This window comes from Malurus melanocephalus, unplaced genomic scaffold (genome assembly GCF_030028575.1).
Source record: "Malurus melanocephalus ecotype Western Australia unplaced genomic scaffold, MMel_1.1 scaffold_247, whole genome shotgun sequence".
In the NCBI taxonomy this organism is placed as follows: Eukaryota; Metazoa; Chordata; class Aves; order Passeriformes; family Maluridae; genus Malurus; species Malurus melanocephalus.
The window spans coordinates 283,665-305,899 of NW_026623479.1; the positions used below are offsets into that span (position 1 = coordinate 283,665).

At 39.6% G+C, this 22,235-nt stretch overlaps 2 protein-coding genes across 3 annotated transcripts in view; one reads left to right on the forward strand and one right to left on the reverse strand.

Moving 5' to 3' along the window:
- Positions 1 to 2,346: 2,346 nt before the first annotated feature.
- Positions 2,347 to 22,235, reverse strand: part of CHRDL1 (chordin like 1) — a 36,920-nt gene continuing 17,031 nt past the window's right edge. The window contains exons 5-12 of one of the 2 annotated variants that reach the window (XM_057375384.1): positions 15,630 to 15,772; positions 14,774 to 14,867; positions 12,664 to 12,731; positions 11,734 to 11,908; positions 8,240 to 8,434; positions 6,459 to 6,626; positions 5,272 to 5,361; positions 2,347 to 4,045 (exon numbers count right to left, since the gene is read on the reverse strand). In XM_057375384.1, the coding sequence (XP_057231367.1) occupies positions 3,915 to 4,045; positions 5,272 to 5,361; positions 6,459 to 6,626; positions 8,240 to 8,434; positions 11,734 to 11,908; positions 12,664 to 12,731; positions 14,774 to 14,867; positions 15,630 to 15,772 (1,064 nt within the window). In that variant the 3' untranslated portion in view covers positions 2,347 to 3,914. Of the gene's footprint in view, positions 4,046 to 5,271; positions 5,362 to 6,458; positions 6,627 to 8,239; positions 8,435 to 11,733; positions 11,909 to 12,663; positions 12,732 to 14,773; positions 14,868 to 15,629; positions 15,776 to 22,235 lie in introns of both variants that reach the window. The other variant, XM_057375383.1, reaches the window with a different exon arrangement.
- PAK3 (p21 (RAC1) activated kinase 3) overlaps positions 8,415 to 22,235 on the forward strand; it is a 179,768-nt gene continuing 165,947 nt past the window's right edge. Inside the window, exon 1 of the mRNA XM_057375376.1 lies at positions 8,415 to 8,478. The gene's annotated coding sequence lies outside the window, so the exon portion shown is untranslated. The remainder of the gene's footprint in view (positions 8,479 to 22,235) is intronic.

The window sequence follows — 22,235 nt, forward strand, 5'->3', positions numbered from 1 at the left end:
TGCTTTGGATGCTTTGCATTCTTGCTCACAGTTGGGTTGGTGTTATGTGAGAAGGGAGGGTTGTGGGTTCATACTCATATACTCATGTAGTTGCAGACATACTTTACCCAAAAAGTAAAACAATCCAAAACCTCAGATCAAAAGATGAAGACATTTTTCAAACCTCAAACAAAAGCAATAAATGGAAATAAGGATTAACTTTGTCAATTTTCACCCCTCCCACAATAAATCATGCAAAATCTTGGCTTTTATCTTAGATGGATAACACAATAGGCACCAGAGCACACCAACATTACGCAAATACTTCATGTGCTATCAATTATTTTGGAAGGAGTCATCATCTGAATTGTGAAATGCTTTGACCTTTTTTTTAATGAAGAGTGTAGGAAGATGAGAGTGCCAGGCTGACACATTGTTTCTCTTGTACTCGTGTGGGTATATTTCAAAGTATTTTCAGAACACAGCAGTGAATAAGRCTCTTGTCTCCATAACCAGCCCCTCCTGGCCTGTGGAGCCAGAGATGATCCCTGCTACGTGAGAGGGGGAGAGGAGTGAAGTGAGAAGTAAGATTTAGTGTGCTGCTAAAAAGCATTTGGACGTTATGAAATCAAGAGAATACAGTCAATGGGCATGAAGCTGTGCAACCCTGACTATTAATGACTTTCAGTCTGCAATTAGTAGGAAGGTGAAAGCCCCTCACTGAGTTAGGAGAGCAGAGCAGGCCCMTGTGCCTACGGTGTGTTCTCATGGAAAACATTCTCCTAACAGATTTCTTGCTAAAATGAAAAGATGGCTAAAATGAATACACAGGGTGTGATGAAATCACAGAAACCAATTTCATTAGAAATTTCCAGAGATATCCTGGACTTCAGATTTGATGTACTTACTGATTCAAAGTGATTTACTTTGAACATTCATCTTTGCCAAAGCTGATACTCTTGATTTTAGTTACACTGCTAGCCATGTGTGATTTAATGCTTTTACATTTTTTTCTTAGTTTCTGAAAACCATCTCATTTTTAGTCATTAGCACAGATTGATTCCATCAACATTTCCCCARTTAGAATATGTATTGCCCAGAAAGCAGTAAGTCCTATACTGTTCTCTCAGTTGGCAATGCTTTATWTCTTCTTTAGTTAGTTTCAATGGGTGCCAATGCTTTGATTTTCAAAATTAATCTTGCTGGGTACGTGCAAGATGAATTAAATTGGGTATTTCTCACTCTGACTCTTCCGTATCTCAGTATTGATTCTCAGTATTTATCTCAGACAGCAGGCAACCAAGCACTGCACCCAGCTGTCCGTGTGGCTTCAGATGTTCTCTGAGGTGGCAGCAGCAGGACTGCAAACAGGGAACTGAAACCAAACATCTTGACCAAACAGCACCCTGTGCAAACCACCTTATTTTATTATCAACCTCAGAGTTTATTAATTTATCAAACCAGGTCAAAGTGATACAACAAGTACATAAATAAGTACCRTAACAGACATACATCTCATGAAGAGGATGCAAAACATGACATTGTGTATTTTGTTGTCTTAAGTGAYCAGAAACTGGAAAAATGCAACACTGCATTTTACTAAATGATGCTTATGATTGTTTTTTGCTTTTCTTAAGAAGTGTTTATTATAAAATAAATATACAATCTGGATTCCACCAGTCCTGTCACAAATACAAAAAGCAGGTTGCCTTCTTCATAAAAAATKACAAACACTGTACACTTTCCACTTAGTCCTTTTTTCACCAGCTACTGCTACAAACAGACAATGCCTGTTAGGTGAGAAATCAACTGCTGGTCTTCTCACCAAAACACTACAGTTCCTCAGAACCTCTTCCTAAAGATGCATAAAAAATTTTACAGTTCTGCAGCACATTTTAACTCAGCAGATGCCATGTGCAATCAGTGCTGCTCATGCCAAGCTGCTTCTTCTACAGTTACACTGCAGSTCTGGTGCAGTGAGGTCTTAGGGCCTTGGTTTGGATATGCTACATCCAAACACCAGGGTGGGACTTATGGAAGCTACTTATGGACTTAGGGAAGTCCCCAGAAAGGTGGTGTGACAGTTCACTTAGCTCTTCTTTTAATGAACAGTAATAGAGGACTTGTCTTAGCCAGGTGTTCCTGCATTTCAGCYTGCTGTACTTCCAAATGACCAGAATTCCCAAATCTTATCTGCTCTCTGKCCATGCCTAGGGACAGCAGGGTGGTGCTGAGATCACCCTGTGTTTTCTCCTAATCCCCTTCAGCCTTTCCTTCACCTTCATGTCTGTTCTGCTCACTTGCTCCTCTTCACTGAGAAGCCCTGCATCCCACTCCCCCCGAGGCTCAGGCAGCACAGACAGGGTGCCCTAGGGAAGCCTGGTCCTGAAGCCTGCACTGCTGCTGGAGACTGCAGGGTCTGCTGCCCAAGCCAAGGATCCCCTCATGATGGTGAAGCTCTGYCTCAATGGGCTTTTGGCATTCCATACCAACCTCTCTCCCACCTTCATCCCTTTAGGAATGGGGACACCCTGGAGTGCTGTCACTGGTGGAATGACAAACCTCAAAATCCTCGCTGTCAGTRTTGGTTCATCACCAGTGTTCTTCACTCCCTGTGAAGCCCCAGGCCCTGGCTCAGGCCATTTCCATAAAGCTTTGTTTCCTAGCATGTGTTTAAACAGCCGTGTTCCTGTCTGCTTGTGGAGTAGAAAATGGGAGCAAAAGCAGGCAGARTCACTCGCATCTTGGGATTTAATCCAACACTGCAGCCAGGGCAGTGCAGGATTTTGGTGAAAACAATTTTTAAATTGTTACAATTATTGTGCAGATGAGAGTCACCTCTTTTAAACACACTGCAGACATGCTATACTAAATTTAACAGAATCTCTCAGATTTGGTTTTTTTCCCARAGATAACAGTTGTCCCAACAAGCAGTTGCTTGTTGTGCTCTGCAAGCCTATAGCTGTTTAGTGTTTGTCATAAGAGAGAGCTGTCCTTGAAAGGTGAGAATTGAGAGGTCACAATTGAGAGGTCACCCTCAGAAAAATACAGATTATATTTGTAACAAATTAGAGCAAATAAATAAACTTTTGTCACAACTTTTAAGGCATTATTAATTGTCAGTTTCAATGCTTTAGGTGTTTTGAAAATACTGCAAGTACTTCAYCACCCTCTGCCATGCCACTTTAGAAGGTGATTTACCAGCCAAGACCATGTGTAAACAGGGCCCAGAARAATGAAGTTATTAGGGCTGTGATAGGGAGCTAACACTTTTAGAGAAGTGGGTGGAGGAAACAGTGAAAACCACTTAAAAGTGAACATTTGCTCCAATTGCTACAAAAATATAGYGATTGCCACTAACACCTGCTGTTCAGTTTATGGACTTTGTTTGCTCAACTACAAGACATCATCCCAAAGGCAGGCTGCTAAGGAGTTTGTTTAAATCTGTTTTTATGTCTCCAATATGAGTATTGTATCACTTGTATTTTAACTCCATCACTATAAGAAATCCATGAGTCATTTCAACACCAGAAATGGTAAAACTTCAGCTCMGGATATAATGCTCTCCATAGCTCCTGCACATTTATTGGGTGTCCTTCCTTTCATTAGTTTGCATAACTTGCCAAATAATAATAGTAAAAATGTTCTGTTTTCTCTTTTTAACTTGTAAAGAAATACAACTCTGGGAAAGCACAGTCTCTCTTTCTTCTTCCCCCACCATTAGTACAGAGCCTTCTAGTCTTTTGGAGGAGATATTTGAACACAGACCACTACACATAAAGCAGCACATTTGCTGTGCATGATGTGAATAATTACTGCATTATAGTTTTGGGGTTTAGGGCAACTGTTGACTTAAGCAAAATAATCCTGCAGTCCAGCTGCAGATCCAAGTTTTCATAAGTTTTCTTGTTTTTCTCCCTCCAGTGCTGTCTCCTTTAACAGTGACCCTTTTCAGACTTTTCAAGGTACAAAACCTTTACCAAATCCTCGAGCTCAGTCCTGCACACTCTGCTTTCACACATTTGGCTGATCTGAGCTTCTCCCTCGCTAAATATTTTCCACTGGCCTGAAAACAAAAACACAAAGGAGACAGAGATTCTCTTAGAAAAGGGCACAGGGATTTTGAAGACATTTACAAGCACTCTGCAAACCRACTGATTCAGATTGTCAAAGAGGGAATGTCCAATCCTCCCATGGAAAATATTCAAAGCATCTTACAACCAYGTAACATATTCCATGCAAAATAACATTGTTAAAAAAATAAATATGGATCAGAATATTATTATTTTCTTTAATTAAGTAGTCCTGTAAGTTGGCTCTATTTATTCAACCATTTATGGCACTGGATACCCTGGTAAAACAAAGTATTAAAAAGCTGGGAAGCAACACAGCTAAATGTTTTATGTGCTGTAAACTCTCCTTACCTTTGTGTATGATGGATATTAATATTTCTACACATTTGTGATAATGTTAATAGAAATGCATGCTGTCCTGGTAACTAGAATACTACATTACAGGTAACAGTGACAAGCTTACGGAAGGCTTGCAGCAAAAAATTAGGGAATATTTTAAATGAAAACATATCTGCACCTCAATAGGTCTGTACTATTAAGAATGTATTATTTCTGGGAAAAAGACTTCTTTATTTAACTAGGAAAAAATTATAGAAAAAAAGAACTAGTAATTCAAATTATCCATATCTTAATTCAGCTAGTAAATTAGATGAATTAGTAGTTCACTAATTAACTACTGTCACAATCCCAAACTGGATGAAATACCAAAACCAAATTCAATCAAGAGTGATACAAAAAGTACATGCCCTTCCATAAAACATATTTTAATAATGAAGATATTGTTAAGAACATAGGAAAGTAATCTTTCAAATATAACATAGGTGTATGTAGAACTCCTTTAATTATATCTAAAATTTTTTCCCTTCTAAATCACTTTCTAAAACACTGGGATCACTTGACATGTTACATAAATAAATCCAGATTGTGCTGCTCTGATGACATTAGTCATATTTCAGACTTGTGGTAACATGGGCAGAAAAGACCCTATATTGTACTTTATCAAAACACAAGAGACTAAGACAGCATGGACATGAACTACTGTTAATGCATCTATATTTAAAATTCTGTATTTTGATTACTTAAACTTATATAATATTGTGATCATGTACTAAAGGAAAATTTAGTACATCCATTTGACGGTGCCCAGTAACAGTGAATGTTTTTCACAGCTATGATTACAAGGAGAGTATAAACCTCAATAGGTCAGAATTTTACTTACTAAGGGTTGTCCTTGTTATCAACTTGAAGTAAGGAAGTTCTTCAAATTCTCTCTTGGACAGTTTTTCAACATAGAAGTGACGTAGAATCCCTTCAGCAAAGAAATGAGAAGTGCATGTTACTGGAAATGTGCCCATTATTGTAAATCTAGAGTGCTGTCCTGCATTTTTGTACATTTTTCCGTCTATTCTTTTTTAAATTCTGGTTTTCCACCCCCCTATTTTTTTACTATTCCCCTCTAAATCCTCCGGTGAAACTGGGATTGGAGTGAGTTTGTGAGGGGWGTGAGAATTAGCCAATTCTTTTCCAAAATAGCTGAATTCTTCCTTATTGTGAGTAAATTAAGATTATAACAGAAGCCAAAAATCCCAGTGACTTGGAGAAAAACAGTATCATTTTGTGGTCAGATACCATTTTGAGCCAGCAGGCAACAAGACTGCCAAATCATTATGAGGCTTTGTGGCTTCTTAACACACAGGGTAGCTGTGAGCCTTCCAATGCTCTGTGACTTATTTTCTGCTCCCACTTTGACCTTGGCTTTCTCCTTTAAAGCATCTAGAGATGTATCATTTCCATGTAAAGGGGTGCACTCTGTGAGGGTTTCCTATGAGGATAATACACTTTTTGTTTAAAGTAGATAGAGAGGATTTTTATGAGGCTGAAGATAATTTTTAGGACACTAGAAGTTCACAATGTGCAGTGCTTGGGCTTCTGAATGCTTCTCTATTTTATGCTAATTTTACCAGTTAGCCTAGTAAAAGAGATTGTTTCCATCTTAACATATTTTTTCCCATATTTTATACCAYCATGGGTGTAGCATCACTAGGGCAGATAAGGTAGACCGATTTCAATGGAAAGTGTTTTGGTCTATCCTAAGGAAGAGACTCCACACACTTGATTCAAATCCTACTACACATTTCTCTGCAATAAATTACACAGAGTATTACTGAAAACTTTTTCTTTTGCTTTTTGCTCCCAATGAAGGGTAGGAGTTTGCTGAACTACAGCTTTGTGTGTGTTTCTAGTGGGTTTTGTACAGAAAAACTTGAGTATGTTGGAAGTGGCTATAATAGGGATATCCTAAAGAGCCAAAAGAACAGCAGTCTCAAAATGCTTGGATCTGTAAACTGTCCTGGGATTTTAATGGAAGATGATTCACTGTTTAAAGAAAGAACATGCTCAACTCACCTTTTCTAATTGTCCATACATGTATTTCTATTTGAGGTGGCTTTTCAATCTCTATTGCAATTTTCCTGATGGTTTCTCCTTCSTCTGTGAAAACGGATTCATAGACAGGAAATGTCTCTTTCCCACAGAAGTAATCTTTGTTGTCAAAGGTTTGACTTGGCACATCTTCTGTTTAAAAAAACAAAGAATACATACTACAGCTATAAACAAGTCCTYCAGAACTTACTTGGCATCAATAGCCAAGCATGGTTAGTTTGAAAGTAGAATTTTCATTTGTACAGCCACAGAAATCAATCTACAGCTATTAACACAGACACTTAACAGTGTTCTGCTCTGCCAGTTCTGGTGGCCTGTCCATGGTGGCAAGACAGTATTTACACTTGTAATCCAGTCTCCTCAGGAAATGAGCTGTGTACAACAACTGGTCTGGGAGACTTCTCACAATTTTTGAACCTGTTGTCCACGTTTCAAGCATATTTGAAATCATCTCGGGGAAATTAAATAACTAAATGAAAACTGGTGGTTGGTTAGAGTGAAGAGACCCAAATTAATATTTTGCAGTGGTAAAGAATCTCTGAGGTTTGCATTTTGCTCAGCAGCAGCCATGTGGCTAGTGAAAACCCGAGCCAGCCACAGCACACATTATCTCTTGCCCACCTGATAAAGTTGTAGAAATTTCTACCTAAGTAGAAATTGTAATTATTTTATTTGCAWTTGGAAATTGGACAAGATGTAAGAGAGATGATGCAACTTCGAGGCTCAGACCACTGTTTGTGGAAACACCTAATAATTAATACATCTCCACACATACAAGACAGACTGCAGGATGACGTTCAGCTTTCTTAAAAATGGGCACATAGTATCTCAAAAAACAAGGTGGTAACTTCCTTTCTGCCATTAATTTTTCGATTGAAGCCTGTTTGCCAGGTTTTGTTGACAGGTTTTGTTGACAGGTTTTGCTTGCCTACTGCCACTGCATAGTGTTTTTTCCCTACTGGGAAGAGCAGCAAGAGAAGCTTCTATGAAGGTTTCCACATATGGCTGAGCAACTCATTTCCTCAGAGTATTCTTGCCCAGTGCATCACCAAACAAAAACACAAAAGGGTACATATGGGAACTGTTTAAAGGCACATAAGGGAACTGGACATTTCTTTACCTTTTGTATCTCATGAAACATGGCTTGTCATTTGGCAAACCATCAGCACAATCTTTTTAGCAGGTTTTTCACTAGCTGTAGGCATTTATTTTAGTAATGTCTACGTAAGTTTTATCATTAATGCAGCATAGAAACAATGCTAAATCGGTGATAAGTTAGTATTTATTTTAAGGATTAAGTTATGTAACTGACACYAATCAGAGTTTTGAATCCTTTTGGTACATTTTAGAAAGCAGAAATGATATTATCTCCACGTGGATTTCCCTAGCTAGAAAATGATTTGAAGGCTCTGTGGGCACTGTGGTGAGGGAAGGATGGGAGTCTTTTGGCAATAATGAACTTTCTGTATACATTTCTGTAATACTCTCTTTGGAAATGAGCATCAGGAAGCCGTGTTAASAGCAGAGACAAAGGCAGTGACTGATGAGGACACGTGCCAGCAGCATGTCCCCTGTGTGAGGAGCAGCAGCAGGAGAGCTCTGCACACCAGGACCTCTGCACACACAAATTGGAACATGGCAGAGCTGCTGCTGTTCACATCAGAGCTTATTGTGATCAGGAGGCTTCAGCMAAGCCCTTTAACATGCACAGCAAAAAGGTGGTCTGTGATTCAACTTTGTTTTACCTGGACAGACTTTACAGCATTTTCCTTCTACTTTCTGAGGGTATTTGCAGGGATATTGTTCTGGACAGTGAATTTTCTTACATTCTTGTTTGGTGATGTTGCAGGTGCACAACACACACTCTACGATTCCAAAGGCCCGGAGATKGGGATGCCAAGATTCACCATGCGAGTATGTTTTGCCATTTGAAACACAAACTACAAAGAAAAAAGAAAAAGAAGAAAAAGTTCATCTGGAAAAGGTATGTTCACTGGCTACCTATCTATAAATATTAATTTGATTCATGCACATTTGTTCAAAGCAGTGTCTCCATACATCATCTGTTAGCATGTCAGGCCAATTTCTCCACTTGTTAATTTTAACTTGGAGCTCCTTTACTTGCAATGAGTCTGAGCCCATGGTCACCCTTTCCTGAGTTTTGCCTTGATTCCAACTCTGCTGACTGATGTCCATTATGTTTGGAGGAAAACAGCAAAGGTGGCTGAGTCAAGTGTCTGAATAGCTCCCCCCAGTTCATGCACATGAGTTGTGCATTAACCAGCTTATAAAACTCACTCCTTCCCCCTGTGCTCTCAGTCCACACACAGGACACAGGCTGCTGCAGTGGCTTTGGCTGCATTTGAATTRAATTAGCAGATGACAGGTTCTGTTAATGCTACTGAGTCATCTGCACAGCTCCAGCCATGAGCTGAGCACAACCTTTGCAGTGAGAGCCATGCTATCAGCTGGATGGATTAGTGCCACCTGGRCCTTTTATTGCTTCTGCATTAGAGTTCTGCTACGTGGCACACARAACAAACCACAGGATACTTGCAAAATGAAGTTTAATTCCTTTGTGGAAATATATATGTYGATAGCTATATAAAGTCATTTGGCTTTTGGAATCGTTTGAAAACATTAACATGAGAAGAAACATTAACATGAAAAGATGCATATGGGACTGAAATTTCATTCCAACAGCTTCTAAGAACTTCAGAATATTTATTCATCAGAGCCCCTGGGAGTCAGAGAAATACAGCTGACACAAAGWGAGTGGAAAAATCCATGCCTGGTAGAAGCCACTTTGGGTCACCCAGCAGTTGATGGGAATTATATCACTTTACACCGTGTTTGCATTTGTCCTATAAATCCTACTTCTTTCTTTTTAAATATTTTATAAACACAAAGAAAAATGCAAACTAATCCTAACAAGGTGAAAGAAAGGGCACCGCCTGATTTCTAAAAGCAACAAAAGTGAAGCTGGGATATGTTGTAAATATTTCCAATTCTTCTAATATGCCATCATTTTTATTAATGTTTTTATTTGTAAAATATGTTCCTATTTTGCCTGTAACTTTCAAAAGCAATTTAATTTTTATCTGTAATCTGAAATTTATATCTAACTGGTAACAGATGTAACCAACTGGCTTATACTTTACTAGAGTTACTGAGATTTATGGGGAGTGTTTTTTGCAATGTCTTTCATGAGCTTATGCTATCATTTGGTTTATAATTTGCTACTTTTTAACTCTTTCTTAAGATCTGAGGTTTTCTTTAGAGGTAGGAAACAGTTTTGTTTCTCAAATAAAAGCAAAGTTCTACTTGTATACTAAAAAGATGAGAGAAAAAAACAATAAATGAAAAAAGCTGGTAAGTACTCAGCTGCTTAGTAGGTTTCTTACATGCTTAAATAGCATATTATTGCTAGTTTCTGTGCTTATATGGACTTCTTTTCCCCCAGCCAGAGTTCTGCAGATCCTTTATGGACATAAGTACTTCATGAGTTCTCCCTGAYAGGGGAAGAGATAATACATGACGTTGTGTGGATACATATTCTCTGTCTTTTAAGGGTTGTTTTACACRGAACAATTAAATAAATACTCTGAGGTAGCAGATGAAGCCTCTAGTAGAAGCCAAATAATAGCAATTAACTTCTAATTACCTCATTTTTAGTGCTCTTCATGTTCAGAATGATAAATCTGTATCCATACAACTGCACAGTATTTGCATGTTGAGAATTGTTGTGTATTTTTTAACTTGTTGAAATGTGTCTCAAGGGACATGTGCATTAATTAATAAAGCACTTGTAAATTGCACAGGAACAAAAGAAAACACATTGTCAGCATTTCTGTTTCCATTTGGGGATCTCTCAGACACTCTCCAAGCAGTGAGTGTCTGAAGTTATACCKCATCCAGAAATATGCTGTTCGTCTGTATGCTCTTTATTTGCTGAAACAAGTCAGTTAGAAACTGCTTTGATGATGTCTTCATGTGTGAATTACATGTCAAAGACATTGCACTGCGTGGAGATTCCTGCTCCTAGATTCAGCATAAAACACTGGCATGATCTGAATGCTTTTTCATGCTTGTTCAGGTGGATAATAAAGATCCTATAGCCAACATTCCTTCTGTTAGTTAATACCTTAAAAGATTAGTTGGCCCTAATACAAGGGACTTTAACTCTTTGTGGGTAGTTTCTAAGTGCATGCTGACTGGTATTTGTGGATAGATGCTCTTCTGAGCATGTGTTTTTACAGCTATTTCTTTTATAGCTTCCTAGGCCTGYTCCTGCAGACCTCTGTTCACTGAGGTACACCCCCTGTGGGAACTGAACATTCCACCTTTTTTACTCTACAAAACCTCTTGTCCCACTAACTGGTGAACTGGTATTTCCCCTTTATTTTTGTCCTTCCTGTTGTGCATGAGGAATATGACTTCAGTATTGTTTGCCACATGGGCTCAAAATTCTGCTGTCCCCAAAATGTAGCATGTCCTATATTCTGTTAGCAGATGGCACTAAATGATTCTTAGAGTGAGATCCATTACATTGATTAAATTTGCCTCTCCACAGCTCAGGCATCCAGTGCAAGCTAATTGCCTACTCTGCCTCTTGTATTAGTCACAGGGGAGGAAAAGCATCCCTTGCATCCCCCTGTCTCAGGTAACTAGTTTAAGGTAGAGGAAGACATGAGGCTAAATTTCATAGAATAATTTGCTAAGTCTTGGAGGCAGAAAACTTCTTGACACTGTGGCAAAACTTTATGGTCTGAGATTTGTAGGGCAGTTGAAATATAAGCTGTTTACAGCTATAAGAGTTACAAAATAGGAGAGAATGTAAAGAAAATAACCACAATTTCCTCCAGGAGAAGTCGCTGTGTGAACAAGTTAATGAATCTAAAGGCATCATGGCATCCTTTGTGCACAAAGGACTCACTTCCCTGGTAGCCACTGCATGAGCTCTCAGAGTTATGGARCACAATCCTACAAAGGAACTCAGAGAGCAACACTGCCTTTGCAGAGTGAAATGCACTGTTGTATGTGTAGGCACAATCAATCTCAGTCAAGAAGGAATTTCATATCCTCAATAGCTTATTGCTTTTGCCTCTCTGATTTGCATTGAATTTCTCAATATAGATGTGCATTTTCTAGATTCTGCTGTGTATTTTGAGAGGTCTTTTTGAGCAGTAAGTGATTGATTCCTGACCCAGAGCAATACTGTAAGAAGTGCTTGCTTTACCTCGTCCGTGCTTATGCTTGTTGTTGATGACAATTTGTACAATTGTTCCTGAGGCCTGCTGAGGGTCAGGCAGGACTCCACGGTTACTCCTGGCATTGGGAAATCGTGGAATGTTGATGACCTGCCTGGCAGAGCTGGGTGACAGGTCATAGTGGGAGCGATGGTATGAGTGTCTCTGTTTGGGGACAGAAAGAGAGAAGGAGAGTAAATGTCTCATTCCAGTGAACAAGGGGAACAAGAACTGCTGGACTAAAAGCAATAGCAGTAGTAGTACTAGTAGTAGCAGCAGTAGCACTAATAGTAGTAGTAGTGCACAGCAAGTTTTCTAGAGCAAAAACACTGTTTCTTTTCAGAGAATCATTTTCCAAAATGCCCATGAACCTGAAGGCTTCATATTACAGCTGTTATTTTGTAAGACATKATTCTTCCCACTCATCCAAAGATCTGCTGGTTCATATATTTAGGTAGTGCACCTAATGCTTAAAAGTCYTTCAGATTCTATCCAAATGCTGTTATAAAAATCATCTCTTGAACAGTAAATTAATGGATACTCTTAGCACCAGAGACAATGAAGCCCTAAAGTAAATATATATGTGTGTATGGGAACTGGGAAGCAAGTATTTGCAATTATTATTTAAAAGCAATTCTTGCATAGCAGAYGAAATACTGTCAAATTTTATTCTTATAGAGCACATACATCAAAAATCAAATCCAGAGTCTGGAGAAGCTCCTGATAGTTTCTAATTCAGCTTTATTCAAGAATTCAGGTTGAGTGAAAGAAACCTATTTTGGGCTAGATTCACCGAACCTAGGATGAGGCAGTAGTTAGTTATTCAGACCCATTATCATCCTTTTCTCTTTTTTTTCCCAATGCATTGCCATGCACAGCACAGTGAGAAAGTGTATCTTTAAACTGTAGGTCCCACTTACAGCTTCCCTGTTGGCTGGCTGCCGGAAGATGTCTCCATCAGAATGTTCCCAGGATAATTCTCCATCTCCTGTGCATGAAGCAGAGCAGAATCAGTTAGAGGAGTAACTGTGCAACACCTTGGGAGATACAGAGGGGAAAAGTCTCACCTGGCTTTACAGCTGTATTTAGGATCTAGTCAATGCTAGAGGAAGGGATATGAAAATCAGGAAATTTCAATATTAATATATTTGGCCATGCAGGCAGCAGAAACTGACTCATAGTTTCCTCCCCATGAGCTGTGCTAGATCTTTGCAAATGTTTTGTTTAGGTTTGCATTTCATAGAAATCACAGAGGAGAGATAAAAGAGCTTCTGCCATATTGAAAGGGACATGGCAGATTATGAGATAAATTATAATTTTAACATTTTTAAATAAGAGCAGTAGACAGGAGAATAGATTTAAATAGCCCTGCATCAGTGCAGACAGTGGGTCGCCTCTAGTACGTAATCTGATGTAATCTCACCTCTCATACAGAAATGCTAATGAACTGTTTTCTCATTAGTGACTGTGTCTGAAGTTACTGATTTCTCCAGTATCAGGCTGGTTTACAGCATAGCTATGTCTGATACTTTGTACTTTGAAAGTCAGATTGATTTTTGTAACTGGAAGAGGCTGGTTTCAAATACTGCTCAAATAGCTATCTGACAAGAGATGATTAACAACGATTTACTTTAATTAACTGTCAGTGTATTACATATAAAACACTATATCTCTGTATTTCATCCTGGGAACAGGACTGTCMCTTTGCTTGCTTGAGATCAGGTGGCTTTGCAGTTTCAGTTGGCAAAACGTTTCAAGATTTGTAAAGATACTGTGGAGCAGCATGGCAAACAGCAAAAAGCAAAGAACGATTTCTATGCCAAGGAGCACAGCAGAGAGATCCTCATCCTTGTTCTGTCTGAGGGGATGTGTTCATGCAGCACAGAGCATTGTTCTCCTGAGAGATCAGCTCAGGTCCTCCATGGTGCCACACAGAAGTTAATTATCACTGCATGTCCCCAGGGACATGCAGCTTTGACAGCCAGCTGCACTGATGGGACTACACAGCTTCTGTGCAGGATCCTGTTCCTTCAAACAGTGCGGTGCTCTCTGCATCCTGCTGCTTTATCAGCACTGATGCACTCTCAGGTACCTTCTCRCTGGCTCAGCCCTCCCCTGCTCAGAGCTTTTGGCCCAGTGTGTGCACTCAGTCAACTCCTCAGGTCAGGGGCCATGGAACTACGCTTCATGGTTCYTGCACCRCAGKGAAAATTATACAACCAACTATRTAATACTGCTTATTTTYACCATGCAATAGTACTGAGTTCAAACACRCAGACTCTCAAAAGAATACAGCAGCACAAAGGTGCAAGCAGGAGAGTTTTTCAATGCATCCTGACTGCTATCAAGCATAGGTAACTTTAGGGGCTTATTTGCATCTTTGAGAACAGGTCATAGATGCTTAGATACYCTGGAAGTGGTGATTCAAGTGCTGTAACACTAATTGTGAAATTAAATACATTTAGAAATTCTCAGGTATTTCCACAGGCTTTTAGATAGACAGTTAGGTTTAGACATTCAGAAAGACTGGGAAGGCCCCTAGAATCAAGTTTCCTGTGTGTCCAAGATCTAAAATGCAATTGCAAGTAAAATACTGAAGTCACCTGAGTATTGTCTGACACCTAATTTAAATTAGARTAATTGCCCTTGCCTCTGAATTGAAATTCTCGTGTCTTGCACAGCTTGAGTAGGTCTGGTAACTAGTCAGATAGAAGCTCATCTTTTATTACACAGCTTCTCAACCCAGAGTAATGGCAGCAACTTCAATCATTTGAAGCCTTCATTTACCTCATTATGGKAATGCAGCTCTATCATCAGTGCATTCTCTCCTTGTTTCAATTTAGGAAAACAAAGGTAGTGATGTTACTTTTCTGGCACTYGAAAGGTAATTTCCCAGCATGCACTGGATTGTAATTACATGGGAAACTTGGAGACAGTGTCCTGAGTGACAGTGCTGGCACACAGACAAGGCTCTGAAAGGGGAAAGAGTAAATTCAGAGCTTGTCCCTCTGCGGCTGTGCTTGAACTTACCTCTGCAAACTGGGCAGCAGGACTCCGGAACAGAAACTGGGAAAGAGCAAGTTAATTTGGSACAAGTCTTCAATCCACAGTACACATTTCCTTCCTGCCAGTAAAACACAAAGGGGAATTTAGAAGGAGTCATCGATTTGTCTGGTACTGTATATTCWTTTTTTTATGGACATGCTTAACTCTGTGTTTATATAAATACCACTCTATGCAAAAGCAGAATATTAGACCAATGAAAAGCCTGAACAGTCTGTTCAGTACTTGGCCTATTAAATTCTTACTGTATGAGAAATATGACGATGATTTTATGAGAGGAAGTACAGAGGTGCTAATAATTGACAGTGAAGAGCTGGCTGAATTGAGAGGGATGTTTTGGTTCAGACACCGGCTCTGAAGAGTCACTGGGTGACTGCTCAAATATACTGGATTTCAATTGTGACATCTCAGGAATKGCTCTGTGGCCCAGTGCCAGTTCAGAGCTGTCCACGCCCAGCCTTGGGGCTCTTTCCTTATCAGTTCAGACTAAATTAAATCAACCATTGGCTTGCGCTCTATTTTCCAGTTAGGTTGAAGGGAAATATTCTATATATGCCAAGCAGCAGTATTTTACCTGCTGCCTCTGCACTGTAAGCTCACTTACAGCAGGAGCAGAGTATGCTTTGTGCATTATGTTTAAGAGGTCATTTGGCATTTTATTTACCAAGTGCTGCACACTGGTTCTRAGCACTCTCATGAGCTTCAGCATTAATTCTCAATTTCTAGCCTTTCCTACGTATTGCTTATATTTCAGTGTCACATCTTCTAGAAAGGAGAACTGGAGCATAGACAGAGCAGGGCTCTGTCAAATYGTGTTACTTACTGAGCAGCTGCACTGGGCACACTGGTTTGCTTGCCTGTTTTGGAAAAGCCCCTCAGCCACAAACATTTCGCCATGGTGGTAGGTGGTGCCATTGTATTCACAGGATTTCCCGGTGATTTTGCTGCTTACTGAGAAAAGGGAGTCTTCTGGAAGCAATGGAAAAGGAACACTTCATGCAAATGTTGTTGATAATTCACAGTGTCATAAATACGGGGAGGAAAAGCTTCCCTTCTCCCTCATTTCTCTTTATTATGGAAGGACAAGTTTTGTCATGCAGCAAAGTCCAAAGATACTCTGCTATCTTGCTGAACTTAGAYAAATCACACTTTGAGTTGACTGTCCCAGTTAATCTTAGGATTCTGATGATCAACTGCAATGGCAGCACTCACGGCCCTGTCTCATGCTGCAGTATTCTCCCTTGTTCTGTAGCATTTGGTRTAAGGACAGAGGGGTGTAGTTGTGTGCCTACTGGTTACATGTACATGGCTTTCATGCTTTAATGTAAAAGACACTAGGTGCTGCAAACACACAGAATCCCACTATCAACAGCACTCTTCGAGCAGGGTTTGCCCCTTCTTAGTWCTGACTACTAATAAATATTTATGTATGTTTATGATTTCTAGAATTATAGCCCAGAGAGAACTTAATTGCAGCTTAGCAAGTTGTGCCACAGGGCATGGATGATTCCATGGCATCCACAGGCACTAACCTGGTAGAGAAGCAACAATACTGATGATGGGACTGCCAAGAGACAGCTTGGTACTAAGGAAGTGTTTGTTCCTCATGGCCTTCACAATTCATTGGTGCTGCTGTTTTCGAAATGGGCAAAACTTGTCAAAGGCAGATGCCAAAACCTCCCCAAAAGTTGATTTTCTCTGACATGCATTATCATGTCAGACRTGCAAATGAGTGAATTTTGTTTGCAGAACTCAGTGCATATGACAACGTTCAGGAAATGGCAGTGCCAATTAAACTCTGAAACCTTCTGCTTCAACTCCGTATCATACTGAGTTCTGCACCACATGAATTAAATGTTTTTCTAATGAAAAATATGAAGCTATCCATACTTTATGCTAAAACATCCCCTAGATTGTTCAGCTATTGGCAGTTGATAAACTGTGCAAAGGRATTACACTTTACCCATGAATTGTAAGTTACTTGATACTGCTTGGGCAGTGAGCTTTGGCACTATATATTTACATTCACATGAATTTAGCATCTCAGCATGGGAAAAGACATTTCAAACAAGGGCTCTGTGGATGTAACAGTGGAGTGTTTGTTCTCTGGAGCCCAAATCACTGCAAATTTCTAGGAATGCAGCTGAAATTTCAATCAGTGGGTTTGGGCTTTYATGTAAAAGAAACCTGACCTGAAAATTCAGGTTTTGCTATAGTTCCTTTCATTACCTATCAGATAAACCTGRAGGGATATTTTTGTGAAACCATGACACCACAGAATATACATTTTTCAGCTGTGAGCTCAAGTGAAAGAGCAGTTTTCTGCTGGCATGCACTRGCATGAAACACTGTCATTTAGTTTTTCATAAAAGCACATATTAATTACATTGGTCATCAAATATTAGTATTTTAATTGATAAATGTCAAATCTGTCTGTGGAACACGTACTACAGTATTTGAAAGTGTATGAGGTCAGGGAGGTCCATTCTGTGGGAGTCAGTTGGGGTTCCTTGCCTGACATTTCAATGTCTGACGCACTTGGTATTTGCACTTCACCTTTGAAACATTGGATACATCATTATTTCAGTGCAATCAAGGGTGCCTAATGATACCTTTCCAAAATCTTATAAAGAGTACAGAGCCTTGACAACACCTGTGTTTGGCATAGAAATGTAGTGCTTTTGGCACTTTCTGTATGGTTTGCTAGTAATCCAGAGTCTGGAATGACAAGATGTGTTCTCTAATTAAGACACATCCTTCGAAAGTCATCAGYAAAAGATCCAAATGACAAATTCAGCTACTATTTGGGCACAAATATCGGCAAACATGGATAAGGAGGCACTTCTCAGGACTGTGCTGCCTCCCAAAACTTAAATCTCCTTCTTGGGCTTTCTGAGAGTAGTCTTACGGAAGGCAGAAGGAAAGACTGACAAACCTTTAGTTATCTCCTTACCCCTTGGGTAACTGGAAGAGCAGAAGAACTGGAAAGAAATGAAAATGGAAGGAGAAATGAAAGGATAATATAGATGGTTCTGACTGGACATGAGGCCCTGTTCATACAGCCTCTGCAGGGCATTGCTGTGTCCATGTGGGATGCCTGTCCAAAAGCAGCGTGTGGCTGACTTTTGCAAACACCACTACCTGAATGACTTCCCCTGACTCTGCAGAGTGTTGGATGAAGAGTAAATTTTTCTGCAGATTTACCTTGGTATGTGCCACATCGCTCAGTTCTCTAGGAAATCACCAAATGCCCTTAAACTGTGGCTTCTAAATAAGGAGGGAGAATGGTGAAATTTTTATTGCTTGRAAAATGATGGCAGAGAGTCACACTAGGCAGTTGTTTTCATCTGTATTTCTTTTAACTGATCACAGAGTTGGGCCTGTAACAGCTAAATCACAACATGCAGCCCAAAACACACATACATCTGCCTGTCTGGAATATGGAATGAAATTCTATTGCTATTTTAAACCAGAGAATCACAGCATCATTCAGGCTGGAAAGCACCTTTAAGACCAACAGTCAGCCTAAAGCTACCACCATGTCACCACTACACCATGTCCTCAAGTGCCATATCCACACATTTTTTGAACACTTCYAGGGATAAAGACTCCACCATTTCCCTGGGCCATCTGTTCCAATGCTTCACGACCCTGTCTGTCAGAACATTCTAAACATATCTAATGTAAAMTTGCTGTGGTGCAACTTGAGGCCATTTCCTCTCATCCTGTCACTTGTTACCTGGGAGATGAGACTGACACCCACCTCACTACAYCCTCCTTTTAGGGAGCTGAAGTCTTATTTGATGAAAATAGTGGWAAGAAAAGTAAATTTCAATTACAGGACATAAAACCATGGTTTTATGCTGCACAAACCCGTCCATATGATCATTTGTTAGCACATTAAGTGACTGGACATATTTCATTATTTATTTATTGCACAGATTTAGATCTAGAAGAATTTCTCAGATCAAGACCTCATTACTTGTTACTGCAAAAAAATGATAGAGTCATATATTGGAGATGGAATATTGGAAAGCACGACTGATGCTCTCCAACCACAGCATCTGCCTGAAGCTGCAAGGAAGATTTGTTTACATTCTGTGTCTATATATAGCTTCTGTGTGGTGCATTTTCTCTCTCTAACTTTGCGGGTGTGAAACTGATTTTCTTCAATTYGGACTTGGTTTCTTTCCTAATACTTTTTAAATCATGGCTAATTAGAGGAGTTCAGACTCCCCCATGATATCATATTCYCCTGTAGAATGTGAAATTAGAGTCACTGTGGATTGTTTTAATAAGTGCCACAGTTGAGCTTTGAAAAATCTTGTCATTAATATTGACAATCAGCATACATTATTCTATGCCTTAGTAAAGACAGGTTAGAATCAGATTAWTTAACTGCAAATATACTGCACTGCTCAAAGCTCTATTTGTAAACCTTGCTTCCTAATCAGGATTGTTCCCAAAGCTTTCTCTGGCATTTTAATGTGCTGACTAACATTGCTTTAATTAGCTGCCTCTGTAAAGTACCAGGCAAACCATCTGTGTGAATCCTTTTAATTAATTGGGTTCAATCTGAGCTTTTTTTTCTGACATTCTTAGTATGTCAGCGCAAGCARCATACAAAATATAGGGTAAAGATGTTATAGCATCAATTGAAAAAGAAATATCTCTGTTTCTGGGGCTGGCATTTATTCTCTAAGGGATCAGACTTCTGTACAGAAGTTGAGAGGCCATGCTTACATTTGCCTACAATTTTAACATGATCAAGTGGAGACCATGAGTCTGCAATATGAATAGCAGTGATTTATCTCCAACATTAGCGTGAGGTAATGGCAGGAGCCAAGATGTACAACCTGAGCTTCACGTGACCTGATATGGATTTGAATTTATCCTGTAACTTTAAACCTGGCTGAAGAAATCCTTCAGCTTTYACAGACAACAGAATACAATTACATCAAAAATGGGATTAGCTTCAAAACAATTCTTTTTTTAAAAGCAGCTGGAGACTATGGTGGCTATGCCTGAATCCTTATATACAAATATTTCTCTCTTCCAAATATGGGATTCTGTCCAGTTTCTTTTGTCTATCTGGGCTGGTATTCACTGATGTCCCATACATGCAAGGTAAATTCCAGCCTCAAAGAAGTCAACTGAAAGGTTTCCCTCAGGATTTACCCAACATACATGCTTGAATGCTGCTTTTATGAGAYTGAGATAGATGCTTGTAATGTGAGGAACTGTTGGTTTATACAAACAGGATTTGTGTCAACTAAGACCTGTAGTACAGTACAGTACTTGATGTGAAAGTTCACTATGAACTAGAAGTGCATACAGGTACAATTCACAAATTCCATGAACTGTGGTTCATTTGACAGAGCATGTGAAGAAACAGTATGGCAAAACGTTTGCCATGAAGGGATGCTGCCTCAGTGTGAACTGCAGCACCAGTGCTTTCCTGATAGTCTGAAAAAACAGTGTTAGATATGAATTTCACAAACCACAGATGTTTTATGGACATTTTCTGGTTTAATGGAAACTGCTCCAATCACACATTTTTTTCATGGAAGCCTGTCTGAGTTCCTGATGGTCTGCCCATGTCYTGAGGTGTCCAAAGGCCAAGGTTTGAGGGAAGATTCAAAAATGTACACACGCCCAGCCTTCCAGACTTCTGGGGCTTTCCAGTCTTCTGGGAGAAACAGATACTGTGCCACATGGATCACATTCAGTTTTGAAAACACCATCTTTCAGCCTTTTATGTTTACAATTCTATTACTTCCTGGATTGTAATAAAAACTTGGTCCTGAGATGCTTTACCCTTACTTGGATATGAAGCAGAAGRGCATCAGTTATTTGTAACTAATCCCTTGAATATCTTAGACAAATTCCATGGGCAGTTCCCGATGTTTGAAACAGCGGTAACTTGTGTGAAAATATTTATGTGTATAGAGTGAACAGCAGTAACCAGCCTTGAGCAATCTAGCCTTTTGGGAAATGGGGGCTGACTTAGWTGAGGAATGGCTTTAGGATCCAGCYCTTACTACAATCAATCAGGYATTGAACTTCGACCCTTCTGAACAAAAACAAGAGGTACAGGTACAATTATTAACGAACCATTTAGGACACTACCTAAAAAACTGGAAAACCACCTCAAAATCAGTACAGTCAYGRCRTGATAATCWGTAAAGTATTTATGATGTGGCATCYRAAAGACAAGAAAATCAGCTGCTTTTGGGCAGTCCTTGGACACTGGGGACAACRAGACATCTTGGTTCTCTGACAGTCRTTGTGCTGAGTTGTACTGAGCTGCAGTCAGCAGAGGCTGAAGTGAGGGTACTCCTGCAGTGGAGACTGCACACATTGGCCAAGGAAGGTGCAGGCAAAGCTCATGCTACTCATAACCCTCAGCAGAGTCTGCTGAGACCCTGCACAGCACCTCAGGAAGGGTCTGTGGGGCTTTATTGCCTCTCTATGAGGTGCTTTCTCGTACAATATTCTGTCCATTCGTGTTAGTACTTAACACTCTCACTATTGCTTATTTTAGTATCAGAACATCTGGCAAGGAACATTTTTTAAAATGTTGCAGCTACAGACTCTTGGCTTGCTGACTTAGGAACTATTTTTAAACAGCAACATTCAGAATCACCTAGTGTCGTTTACTGAAAAAGATATGCTTTCAGTGTCCAGCAGAAAGGCTGGRTGCCCAGCCTGGCTTGGATTTTACAGTTTGTCTATTTTATTAACCACCCTTATAAAAACAATCAAGTGCTAAACAATATGAAATTAATCACAAGGTCTAATGCCTTAAGAAACTTACCATACTGGGAACTGTTTTGCAGATAGTCTGTTTTTTTAAAGCAGACAGATGATAGATTATGWATTTGAATCCAGAGAGGATTTTATGAAACATGTTTTCTGAATYGACACAGAGCATAAGCCTCTACAGACCAAGAGACTGAGGATTGTTTTGGAACCATATTCATTAGAGATGCAATTCAATTCTGCCGTAACTCCAGGACAACTCTTTGCACTGACATCTCTTCTGCACATTTCCCAGTACTCCCAGTGAGTTTTGCTACTTAATATACACAATTGGAAKAGTCAGTTTAGTTGTAACAGGGACTCTAAAGCTCTCTAGGCTGTATCCTGGTGCAGGAAGCTGTCTTTGGACACCAGCTGACCAGTGATTTCACATGCTGCTTTCTGTACACCTCAACTTGGAACAGCATCATGCAAGGSTCACTTTCCTTGTAATTTAAAATTTACCTGAGAATTATAGGTCACCTATTCAGAAGCCACTTATGAAGAGCAACTATGACATAAAACACAACTCTTGGAAATGTGCAGACCACAAGCATTTCTAATGCCAGAAGGGAACAGGACTGGAGTACCAAAGTAGTTACTGGAGTATCAAAGTAGTTCTTCCTAT